The sequence below is a fragment of the Synchiropus splendidus genome, chromosome 12 (assembly GCF_027744825.2).
Source record: "Synchiropus splendidus isolate RoL2022-P1 chromosome 12, RoL_Sspl_1.0, whole genome shotgun sequence".
NCBI lineage: Eukaryota > Metazoa > Chordata > Actinopteri > Syngnathiformes > Callionymidae > Synchiropus > Synchiropus splendidus.
In genome coordinates this window covers 6749941-6762920 of record NC_071345.1, presented here as the reverse complement: position 1 = coordinate 6762920, position 12980 = coordinate 6749941, and the positions used below count along the sequence as shown (strand labels likewise).

Genomic DNA, 12980 nt, shown 5'->3' with positions numbered 1-12980 from the left:
CCACTTAAATCCTTGGCTTCAAAGTTTGGGGGCTGTACTTGGATCAGGAGTGTGGAAGCTGAGCCAGCAGGAGAGTGGCTGTGGACAAGAATGCGCGTTTGTAATATAAAGCTGGTTTTCATCCTGCATTTAATGGCTGTGTGCATGTTTTTTTGCATGGGGCGGGTGTGTGTTGATGTACTCCTATGAAAGAGAATAAAGAGTGATGAGGCCCATTTGCCTGTCAGAGTGTATATGCATTTTTGAGACGGCGCACAGCTGTAGAGGGCAGAGCGCCAGGCCTGAAGTCGGCCCCCATTGTCCCGGCAACGGTCTGCTTGCCGTCTGCTTAATCAGCATAACTCACGTCTCCTGCTGTCTTTTTCTCTCTGCTTCTGTCTCAATCACTTTCATACTTGGTTTTTGATCTTCGATAAATGCGCACAAACAACTGCATGCTGATGAAAAGTGAACACTTGTTAACATGCCCACACAAGCAGTCCTGCCCCGCGCTGCTACTGTTGGCTCACACATCCTGCTTTTTATAAGTTTTCCTCTCCCTGTGTTCCACTTTTGTGCTCGTAAAACCCTGAACTGTAAACTGTTGATGTAAACACAGGTCGTAAACTTAGCATTGTGATAAAAATGCTGCTTTGTTTTTCTTTCATACTTTGGTGTATTTCCCCTTGGCAGACCTCATAATGAGATTACAGCTGTTGACAAGTCTCAAGATGAAAGGTTCTTCTGGACTCCTGAAGAAATCCCTCCTTCGATATTTGTCAAGTTTCCTCAAAAACCTAGTTCAGTTTGCCAAACCCAAGTGCTCCTTCAGATCAGGGTTGTCAAACTCACCCACACTGGGGGCCACAGTCAAACCACAGTCTGAAGTCTGTGCGAGACGTTCAGTGCCAATGTTCTAACATAGCATCATGCAAAATGGCAGCACATTCAAGTAGATCTTGAAGTTAGCCTTTTTATATTTCATATTTTGTAGCTCTACGTGCTTTTGCAACTTTTTTGCTACTTGTTTTTGTGATCTATTTTTGATTGTGCTTCTGTCGCAAATTACACTTACTGCTGCTGTAATTTGGATTTTCCCTTGAGGGACCAATAAAGGAATAAAATATCAGGAATTCTTATGGTGTTGTGAACTGCAAGTGTCGCAACTCAGCGGCTGGTGTTTACATGGAAAGCAGCTGATGTTTGGATAATAATTCTGGTTGCAATTGAAATGCTGGTTTGAATTTTAGCGTAGTCGCAAAAAAATTCACTTAGCGACAGAGACTCTGACCTGTAGGAAATCAGATCAAGAGCTGGAAATAGCCCCCAGCAGTTAGAGGTGTCACTCATTTAAAATTATGGAGTAGGACATACCTACTGTGTGTGTTGTGTGAGCGAGTTTGGAAAGGATACTGCTGCCTGCTGTGCCATTAAGCTCATTACATCAATGATTTCAAATGCTACAAATGTAAATTATACAGAAAGATTAATGTAGGGTAATATTGTTGGGTGGAAAAAAATCATTCGAAGTGGATAAAATAAAAAAACCCTGTTTATTTATTGTAGACTGATGCTGTGTTTTGGCAGGTATTGCCAGATACAGGAGTCATGTTGTGATACATAGCGATACATTGTGATACCGGAAGTTAAACAATATATTGTAATAAGAGCCAACATTTTAAGGGGGAAAATCAGATAAAGCATTACAATATTATGTGCATGAAAAAGGGTTTATTGCCATGACAACAGTCCAGTTAGACTTTCAGTTTAATTTCGCAGACCGCCAGAGGGATGAATCACTCCCTTAATCAACAAAATAGCTCCAGTGTAAAAGAAGACGTTATTAGAAGACGAGTATTAAACACGTCTCAAATGCAGCAGCATATCCAAGTATCTGTGTGCTACATATTGATATAGACAGCTTAAATTATCAAGACAAAATCACACAACCTAGTATTGCGATATTTCAGCAAAAATATCAATGCAGTATTGTGATGTTTGATCCTATCGATTTTTTTCTTATACCTCTACTGTAGACAGAGACAGATGCTACGGTTGTTCCTGCTCTTGTGTAGTTACATCTCACTGTCGCCAAAGAACTTCATTGTCTGAAACTTAAGATGTTGTTCTGGTTGAACTTCACCAGAGCAAACACAGATCGAATGACTTCATGACTCCACAAGCATGACTTTATAAAATGCTATTGGTGGTGGACACCTTTATGTCTAAACATTTTCTTGATCACACATAAACTTTTCCTAGTCAACATCAAGGCTGTGTATTTCTCTGTGGGAGGCCGTTGTTGACCAGGCAAGGTTGTGTTTTGTCAGCAGCATTTTTTTGTTTTCACAGCACATTCGTAGAACGCACACACACCTTGTTTACAGTGAAAGAGCGTGTCTATTTTGCTGAGAGTTGGGATCATCTTTCCAATATTTCAGGTTGGATTCAAGTTTGTGCAGGTACTGTTTCAGAAAAAAAAATCGTCTCATGTGTTTGCAGCAGCTGTTTGAGGTGCTTATTTCACCGCTCAGGTTGGTCGGGAAAATACAGTCACATGCTCACAGGTTGTGTCACACACCCCCTGGTGTGAGCAGAACAGGACCGGTTCCTCCGCATGAAAAAATGGCGAGATTCCAGTGAGCTGACTAAAGTAATGACAAACATGCCGTCTGACAGTTCTGAGTTTATTAAACTCACAACACACCTTCTCCACCTCGAGCTATAAGGATTTTTATTCAGATTTTCAAAGCTGATTTGCATTCAGGTTATCTCTTTTTATGCTTCTTAAACACATTTTTATGGAAAACAAAGGGGTAGGAGAGTTGCGTTTTTATGTGGTTCTTGTTGAGAAACTTGGCTTCATGCTTGAAGGCGTGAGTCTCACTCTTCTGGATGTCACATCTATTAGAAGCAACGGTGAATTTATGCCTCATATTTAACTGATTTTGTTTCTCCACAGTTAGCTGATTCAATCATTTAATCTACTTTTCAAGCCTCCACATGGTGGCTCTGAAGCATCAATTTCATGTTTGCTTTTCTCAAGTTTGTTCAGGTGACTCATCACCTGCTTTAGTTATTAAGCTCGGCATGACATCACACAGCAGTCTTCAGGTCATTTGCTGTTCTTATACATTGATGTGGGATTTAATAATCCGGCATTAACCAAAACGCATCTGGCTTCGGGACCACTGGACTAGCTCCTCCACTCAGGCGTGACAGATCTGGAATGCACAGCCAACCGCACCCCTTCTTCCCCTGCAACCACTGGACACAGCCCTCCTGGGTGTGTGTGTGTGTGTGTGTGTGTGTGTGTGTGTGTGTGTTTGAATGGCTCTCTCAGATTACCGGAGTTCATTTGTCTTGAAAGCTACACCTGCCACACCTCTCGAAAACCTTTATTGCGTGTCTCTTCCTTCCTCTGTGCCTCCTTTATTTTTAAAGCTCAGCCATTTCAGCGTGCCTCCATCATCGTGCGTCTGGTATTGAACGCAACATTCCACGGCCAGAAGATAGTTCACCACCCTGAGCTTGGAGTCAGCTGCAGCCCTGCTTTAGGATTGTAAGGTCAAAGGTCAATACCTGCTCATCTTTTCCTCTGGTCCGAGTATAAACACAACATACTTGCGCATCTGAGAATGTCTGTCTGAGAGCGCCTCTCCAAGCTCTTACCAGAAAATAATAGAATTAAGAACACACTCTCACCCACTCTCTGGGCTCTCTCTCTGCTGAAATAATAGACGACGGAATAATGGAGCACGTGGCCTGAGGAATGAGGGGATTTGTCTTCTAACCCCGTGAATTGACAAGAGCCCACTGCTCTCTAGCTTAGTTCCCATCTGCAAGTTGTGTATTTTTCCCTGCCAGAATTCGCCAGTCTGCATGTTGTCTTGACTCCAGAGAACACATACACGCACGGGGACGCTAAGTCCTTGTATATTTTTCGAATTATCTTCATCTGATATGGTTGTGAGCGGAAGAATCACAAACAAAAACAGCTTTCCGCCTCATTTCACTTGAAGCGGTGAGCGGAGGGACGTATATCGGGCGGATGACGCCCCCGTGTGGGGAAACACAGTATCGTCAGAGGCGTAATTGGGATTGACGATCGGGATGGTGCGGAGGAACTGATGGAGATAAAAGTCATTCTATATTGTGATCAGAAACTGAGATTAGAATGAGAAAAGCGACTGTTATATACAAATAAAAATATTACATTTTCAATGCCGGATATGGAAGAAACAGTGACTTGATTTTTTTTTTATTAATCGAATTAACAAACAAAAGAGACATTTAATTAATTAATTAAACAGAAATGGCTTAAACAATGTAAAAAAAAGACAGTAAACAAACATTATGGATGCAGAGAAGGAGATTTTTGTGGGAACAGATGGTGGCTCTAAGCAAGGAGGGAAGAAAGTGAAGTACAATGTGATTTTTTAAATGTCATTTTTCATTCCATGTTTTTATGCAGATGTATTAATGTGGTATTGTGTTCGACTGCACTGGTCTCGCTGCTGTTGTTGCTGAGTGAAGTGACAGTAAATATTTCGTTTGGAAGTCCATAAAACTGAATTTCTCCTAATTTAAATATTAACATCCAATTGTAGTTGGCGCTTAATCAAGGACGCAATCTTTTTTAGACTAATCCAACATTAATGAACATAGATGCGTCCCAGGGAGTTCGGTGGTGTCTCAAGAAAGGCGTTTATTTATGACTATTTATGACTGACTTCTGACTGTTGCTGGCAGCTACTACGGGTCTGATATACTGCGCCCTCTGGGGGTCAGTTGTTGCTAAGAAGCTATTTTTGCCTCATGTTCTGTTCTTAAAGATGGGAAGATATTAAAAAAAAAATAAAATTGTACAGCTACCTATTACATCCTTTAGAACTCCATACACCTATTTGGTCTCGACTTTGCCCTGTGCTACGTCACTCTGATGGTTTAATCTGATCATGTGACCAAAGTGCGCTTCCCTGGAGCTCAGGTGGCATGTCGTTGCAAAATGCAATTTTATGCACTAATTTTCACTTTTTCCTGACATGGTGAATGATGCATCACCTTATGTAATTGAATTTTATATTTAAATTTGTACTATTGACTAAATAATAAATTAAAAGCTTCTTTATCAATGGTTTTTGTTTGGGCCGTTCTCAAGGAGAAACTGTGAGACTGTGCATCAGAAGATGTGAGTCACTGGACTGCAAGATTATAAATCAAGTTACATATAAAGGACCTGAATGAATGAAGAAGTCAATATAGCTGACACAGGAGGTGGAGGTTAAGACAGAAATCTGTCCTTAAAAGCTGTCCTGAAAGATAGAAGTTATTTCAAAAATAAAATTGCACTGCCTGTTTTTACATCTTATAAAGCTCCCTAAAATTAGTAATTAAATATTCAACTAATATTGTATAGCAATTTGAAAAACTGGAAGAAAGAAAATCCTTGTATTTTTTTTAGCATCCATCAATTGGCAGGAATAATGAAAATGGAGGGAATATTTAAAAATGCATGCGAAGGAATTATCTTTTATGGTTCAAACTTCTTTATTGATATGTTCCAGTTGTGTTCGTCTTTTCCACAAAACATGACGGAGGGCAGGAGTCTGATGTCGCAGTTTCTTCATGTGGTTCCATTTAATTCCATTTTCAGTAGTGGCACCGTGACTCACAAGTCACGATGGATAACAGCATGTTGAGTGTATGCGTGAGACTAATTTTCGTGTGAAATTACTTCTCAGTGTGTCATGATCATCTGTTGTATACTGTATCTGAAAAAAACTGTGTCCTCTCTGCTCACTCTGGAACATTCAACTGGAAGATGAAGGTGTTTGCCGACATTCCCACTGCTGTCAAGTCGAAGGGGAATGTCCCAAATTGCTATTTGGTCCGCGTGAAGCCTGTTTGTGGTGTTCAGTTACACTTCAGTGCAGCGTGTCTAAAATGTTGGTCATGTGTGTGCGTGAACCGTAAATCAAATTCACTCGACATTCTAATAGGTGTTGTGATGAAGGAGCAAGTGATATTGTGAAATGCAGGCTGTTGCTGTAACTAGTAATGATTGTGCATGTTTGTTAAACCCATTGTTATCAGTAGTTTTACCCTTCAACGTTCACACTGGGGTTTAATATGTGAGTATTAGTTAAGTTTGATGAGTTTCCGTGTATATTTTTGGCATATTTCTTCATGCCTTCTTTACAAAATGAAATGATCCGATCACAATATGTTTTTTATTTATGAATAAAGGACTCCAGAAATGACATATATTTAATGGCATTATTTAAAATGATCATTTGCTGTAAGAGAAGAAATATGGTTTAAATTTATCTTTGAATATGAATTGTCTTCTGTCATAGTTTTATTTGATGTTTTGGATGCATGACAGTAAGCATTTTTTTTTTCAACTAAAGATTCATGATTTATTCATGCAGTTGTCTTCTCAAGCTTTTCAAATGCTCAGTTGACAGTCAAGATCTATTACTTTTTGTCCCCGGGCCTCTTCAACATGCTAAAATCACAAGTTCGCACCTGCCTCTGCGCGACTCTAAGGAAATAAAAAACATAGATTTATGACAGCATTGAGGCCAGTAAGAAACAGGATGCTGACCTTTAACCTTACAATTCCCTGCTGCACTTTAAAAAGGCTTTTCTTCCCAAAGAGGAAATCAATGGACAACAATGGCTTTTAAGCGTAGCGTTTTCTGCTCTCTACCTTTATTCTAAACGTTCGTTGTTGTCTTTTGTGATAGATAAATCTCCTCCCGATCACAGTCGTGTGTCTACAGTTCCTCTCCTGACTGAACGTGGTGTTGTGTTTTAAGTTCATCATTGAAGTCCTCCAGTGTGGACGTGTTAACAGTACATATCTGGCTAAATCCATCGCTGTCTTGTCTTGTCTGTAACCAGAAATAGACTGAAAAGATTTCCCCTGTAAAAGGCAAAATGAAATGAGGTCAGGGACCTGACGCTGCTGATGGGGGTTTACCTCTCGCCTTACGCCACATCCCCGTGGCAAATCCGGGATCAGCTTTCCATGGTGAAATGGATCCACAAAAGGTGACTTGTAGATTGAAATCAGCCTCTTCGCTCCCTGAGGTTTACATTTTTTCTACTTAACGCTGCTTTAAAGCTGTTATTTTAGTTATAATGGGAAAAATATGATGATGGAATTGTAGTTCCATCCAGTGTAGTTGGGACTCTGTGTTTCCCCCTGGGTTGCAGTGTTCACGATCTTCCAGTAATGTGGTTGGTCACTGATTTCCGCGTCAGTGCAGTTCAGTTCCAGACGATCCCCGACTGAGAGGTAAACCAGGGACGGCAAAACAACCACTTGGGAGCTGCTCAGTGCAACACGGTGCTGGTTAATCTCTACCACGCACTTGAAGAAGGCAAGTGCTGAAGGTGTGCTGGTTGCCAGGAGGAGAGATGTGTTTTTGTTGACCAACCGAAGGTGGTTTACTGACAATGTTTCATCATTAATTCCACTTCCCACAAACCTGTTCTGAGGTTGTAAAAGCTGCTGAACCACCGGACACTCTGGTTGGACCTGGCACCTTCACATCTGAGGTCTGTGGTTTGTCCTGCATAAAAATGAATCATGTTTGAATTCCGGAAATCACAGACAAGAAGAGTGACGTCCCTCTGATGCGTTGTCACGTTATCGCTTGTTTGGTACTTGCTGGAGTCAGAATAATGCATGTCGTTCAGGTGGTACTGCTGCAATGTCATGTTGCCGTGCAGCAGAGTAGAATTCCACAGAAGCATCTTCTCCTCACCAATAAACCATGCAAACCTAACAGCACAGGTGTCAGCATATTCATCCAGGTCGAATGGAAAAACCAAAAGCAAATTACCGGCATTTATTCTGGGATTTTCTGAATGACAACTTTTCGCACACTTATCCCACCAGCATGTTGAACTTTGACATGTTTATGTCGGTAATGGTCATAAATATAAAAAATTTCTTTCTTGGACCTGAAAAATCTCCATTGGCAGAAGTTTGAAATGGATTATATCCGTTTTTTTTTAAATTGTCGCATATAGAGTAGTGACAAGTGGCAGCGTAGAATCAGAACAATATGACACAGACATTCTAAACTAAATATTATAATAGTGTGGAACATTGTTTCGACTGACAAGTTCATATCATGAGATTCTCACTGTCGTGGCACTATTAGCGCAGATCAATGTGAGCTCATTTATTTGGTTTAAGACAGGTTTTAACAGCACTGGCATTAGCAACTTAGCTTCTGATGGTTCACACACACAAAAGAGTACATATTTATCTAGCAAACATTTTGGTTTGACCTTTGTCAGGTTGCTTTGTAAATTAATTGTTCTACCTGTAGAGAGTTTTACTACTCGTCTGTTGCTGTTGCCATGCTAACAGCTCATGTAGCCGGTCATCATGGAATCGTTCATAGTCACTGTTTTTCAGGTAACGCTTTCGTTTTAAGAATTCATCCTGAAAAGAAATGTTCAGCTACTTATTGAAATAGTTCTCATGTCATGTGTTTAGCCTCACTGGCTGTGAACGGGCTGGATTTTAAGTAAATATAGACTGTTACTGGAGTTAATTTCTCCCTGCAAGATATTGTGTTGAATAGAGCAGCTGCTTCTATGATTTTTAGTTGTCCACTGTTAAACTGTTTAGCAGTCTACAATTGTTATGCAAATGCTTTGATTTTGCATTAATGACGTGGAAACATTTCTGAACATTAGCGGAATATTGGCGCAGTGTTTGTCACTCTCATTTATCTTCTGCTGCTTTTACTGTGTTGTTAAACCGGTTGTTTCCTGCCCCTTTGTGAAACATCTGGTGGAGACACAGACTTGCTCGTGGACCCACTCTCAGTGTTAAACTAGTGTTATTTTTGGCGGCGGTGTTTGAGGCAGACTGCTTATTCAGAGTGACTACTGCGCTCTGAGTGATGCTTGGACGACAGTGGCAACAAGTAAAGGAAACAGACGTGGAAGTAAAGGTGTGAGGGTCGAAAAGGAAGGAGAGGTGTTGCCGAGCTGTCAGATGGATATGGGGTGGGCCAAAGATCAGGGATCACACAAAACAGCGTAGGAGGGAGGGGCTGAGGGAAAAGGCTGACTCGAATTTCAGCACCGTGGCTACAAGGGTTGGGTGTAACTCAAGCGCTCACAACAAATATATGCTCTATTCTCACTCTCTGGAGGACCAAGTGGAGAAAGCCGGGAAGCCATGCATTCTGACAGCAGGAGGACTCTTTGCTTTGACTCTTTTGGGAAACACCTGGGATTCTTTTTTGACTCAACTAACGTAGCAGCACTTGTTGTAACGTAAGAAAAGGTAGGAGAAGAAATGTTGTGCAGTAGCAGAGGGGCGGTATTATTTTCCCACCTGACACATGCGCGCATGATAGAGGATCCCTGAACCAAACTTGTGTCAGGAGGATTCAACAGTGTTACCGTTGATGAAACGGGCGTTGAACTGCGTTTGGACCGTCCCTGAGTGAATATCAACTTGCTGCTGGAGCCTGGAAAAGAGCACCTCGGGATTCAAACCCTGAAGGGCACCAACGGTTTGACTCAACATTGACTTGGGATTTGATTCGTGGAATTTGGAAGCCGCTGCGTGGCCTGTCATGCAACCTAAACATGCAGGTACGCGTATGTCAGTGTGTAGAAGCAGCTGTTGATTTTCCAGCTTGCTGAATTGCGTAATTGCCCCTTCGGGATTTTGGAATCGCTCTCATAAACTTTGGACTAATATGGACGAGTGAGCGGATAAATGGCCTGGATTTTGGACTTTTCCACGGATCTTCAACAGACTATAAGTCAGTGATGCGACATGAGATTCGAATGGAGGAGCAACTGGGATTTGGAGAAGCCTCCACTGGAACAAATTTGAAGCTGTTGGAATCCTATCAGCAAACGTCAATCTTGAGCCTGCAATGTCTTTTCTCCAGCCGAGAATCTCCATCTGAACATCATTATTCCTGACTCAAGTGCAGCCAAAGGAATTTTTGGCTCTATATTCTAATAGTCTTGGACTTATCTAGAAGGATGAGAGGCGATCGGAGGTCGGCCTCCTTTCGAAAGGACAAGCCAGCAGGATTGTCCCGAGCACTTAGCTGGCTCAACCTGGCCACCCTGTCTCGGCAGAACATCTTTCATAATCAGAATGACCTCCCCACGGTCCAGAGCGGCCGCATGTACATGCACTCGCAGTCACACCTCAACACAGCCAGCGTTGTAGAGGAGGGAAGGGAGGACGACGACAACTGGGTGTACAAGCCTCAACACAAAATAGGTGAGGCGGATGGCTACTCAATTTAGATTGCTATGAATTTTACAGCCTAAACTAAGGATGCATTTAGCCTAACTAAAATGATAATAAAGTAAGAGAAATCTCCAACATTTCTATTGATGCCTGGAAACGTGAGCTCAGGTGTGACCCAGGCTTTGCTTCGAGATGAGCAATGGCGATGAATATGATATGGCAAAGACACTGTGTGCAGAATCCACCTGGTGATTTATTTGGCTTGGCTCACTTGCATGGACGTGAATGTTGCAGTTCTGCGAGCGTCTTTGAATGGAGTTTTGTTCTCGCTCTCAAACAGGAAGCCAATGAATGACTTGTTTACACACACAAACAAAGCAAAAAAGTGGGTCACTGTCTTTTTACGGCCTCTTGTTCTCCATCGCCACATCCCCGCCACTTCCTTGAGGCCACAGAAAGCGGTCAGCGGGACTGCAGGAAGGTCAAAAGGCTCCTTTGTGTGAGGGTGCAGTGGATCCACTGGTGGTGATGCAGGTGATGTCATGTCCCTGATGATGTCATCTAGCGTTTGCAGGGTGAGAGTGTGGCTGGAAGTAAAGCTGTATCGTAGTTATCTGGTCAAATTTCATGAGCTTTTTTGGCGGTAAGAAAGACCATTCTCTTGCTAACACAGACATTTCTGTCATGCCAAATAACACTGATTATTTATTAATTGTTGCCTGCGGTGTCAATTAGACTTTGGGGACAATGGTTGTAACTGTAGCCTGCAAATGAAAAAAGACACTGACCGGTAGACTCACAGCTTCAAGTCTGACCTTTACTGTTGTGTTTCTTCTTCGTATAGACGTTATGGCTGGACTTCAATGTAAACCTTACTTAAAATACTAACACATTCTGGGCATAGCTGGAGCCCCTGACCTTGGAACAGTTGTGAGTTGATGTAATGGTATTTCAGCTCAGTTTTGTGAGTTGGCCTTAAAAAGCACAAATATGGTTTTGATAAGAGCTAAAAGTGACTCTGGCGTTGTTCACATGAAAGGTTTTCTTGTCTCCATTTTGGCGCTAGCTGCTCCGCTGCGCTCGTCGTTTATTGCGTCTCAATCTTTCCTCGTAGCTCATCACCTCTGAACCTGCTCACTCCTAAAAAAGCTCAGGGCTCCACGTGTCTGGAATGTTTTGAAGTCTTGACATTTTTTTCTCAAAGTCACACGATAGGAGCTGGCGCTCAAATGGTCGCCATTATAGATTGTCAACAAGTTGCCGTTAAACTCGATGTCATTAAATATGTCATTATGTCATTAGTCATTAAAGTTGATGCGCTTATATAAATACGGAATTAAAACAGCTTTATGAAGGTGTCAAATTACAGTGATTGTGTTATTTTGTGTTTGGTCTGGTACATCCTGATCAATTCCTCTAATGACTATTGATTATGTCAAATCTTTAAAAAGGGAAGAGGCACCTATTGATCCTTGGGTATCGGCTAACAGCTTAGGCAGGAAATGGAGGCCTCACCATGCTAATGAGTTTGAGGCTTTACTGGTTCTCAGATGCAAGTCTATATTTCAATAGCTCGGTCCTGACCAGGGATGGTTCAGAGACGGGTCAACATAAAATTACAGCAGCCACGACTCAAACACCACACAGAGGAAGTGCCTGGAAGAGACCCTTGCTCTACGCCCGAGCCCGGAGTATTTATAACATCTGGATGTCGCGGCCGCCGCACGCCTACCAGAGCTCATTACATGACCCTGTGTAAATATAGCTCCCAAATTAAGGCCTGTGGCTCCAAAACCTGCAATCGGGACACAGACTGGTTGGATGTTTGAATCAGTTTCTGGGGAAACAGCTGCGCGTGACTCCTCTCTGCTTAGTGTTGACCTTCCTGTTGGGAATTCTGTGTTGGTGCACCATCTGGTCACCCCACTGCCAGTAGCTGTGGATTAAGGCAATTTTAATTGTTACTTGAAAGGACGGCAGGTTAATGATGACTCTGCTCAGGAAACGTTTCTAGTTTAATATTTCTCGTGGGATAGGATCTTCTCATGTTTTATTTTAGGTTACATACGATGGTAAGATTTAGATTCACACTTATATGATTTGCCAATATGCCAGGAAATAAATCAATATTTTACAACAACTGCACCATTTGATTAAGTAAAATTGTGCAATTGCACTGTATTAACTTATACAATATTTCTGGTTTATTGTGTAATTACACTGCATTTGTTTAGTATATTTGGCTTCATTTGAAGTGGGGCTAAGTGTCTTGCGTCTCAAACACGATAGGAGCAGGGATCGAACCAGAAACCATTCAGGCTCCTTACAGAAGCCTGTGAAAAACACAAGTTTAATATTTCATCCAAATGTTGTCCTCTCAAACCAGAAGCAAATCTGTTTTCTGTTTTTTTTATACCTTTGTCTATACTGTGCAACTGCTTCATCATTCCACACCGATGTCTGTTTCCACGTTCATGTTGTTATGCTAACATGCTAGCAGAGTGCGATAGCTTTTGGATGCCATCTACAGGCCTGGAGTGTGTGCTAGATCATTTTTTCCCGGGAAATATACTGATGCGGAAAAGCTGTGTTTCTGTGTGGATGTTGCCTGATGCAGACCCAAGACCACCTGGGGAGATGGTGTTTATTTGTAGACTTGCAGCACAGTGTCCACAACATTTCATCACTAAACACTCTCCGTTTCATGCCGTGAGCTGTCGCTAAACCTGATGCCGCTGACATTTAG

At 41.9% G+C, this 12980-nt stretch overlaps 1 protein-coding gene across 3 annotated transcripts in view; it reads left to right on the top strand.

Moving 5' to 3' along the window:
* Positions 1 to 12980, top strand: part of nhsl1b (NHS-like 1b) — a 74484-nt gene that overhangs the window by 19147 nt on the left and 42357 nt on the right. The window contains exon 1 of one of the 3 annotated variants that reach the window (XM_053880280.1): positions 9118 to 10264. The exons of 1 other annotated variant lie outside the window; for it this stretch is intronic. In XM_053880280.1, coding sequence (XP_053736255.1) covers positions 10018 to 10264 — 247 coding nt within the window. In that variant the 5' untranslated portion in view covers positions 9118 to 10017. Of the gene's footprint in view, positions 1 to 9117; positions 10265 to 10836; positions 10878 to 12980 lie in introns of those variants that run through there. One more of the 3 variants, XM_053880288.1, reaches the window with a different exon arrangement.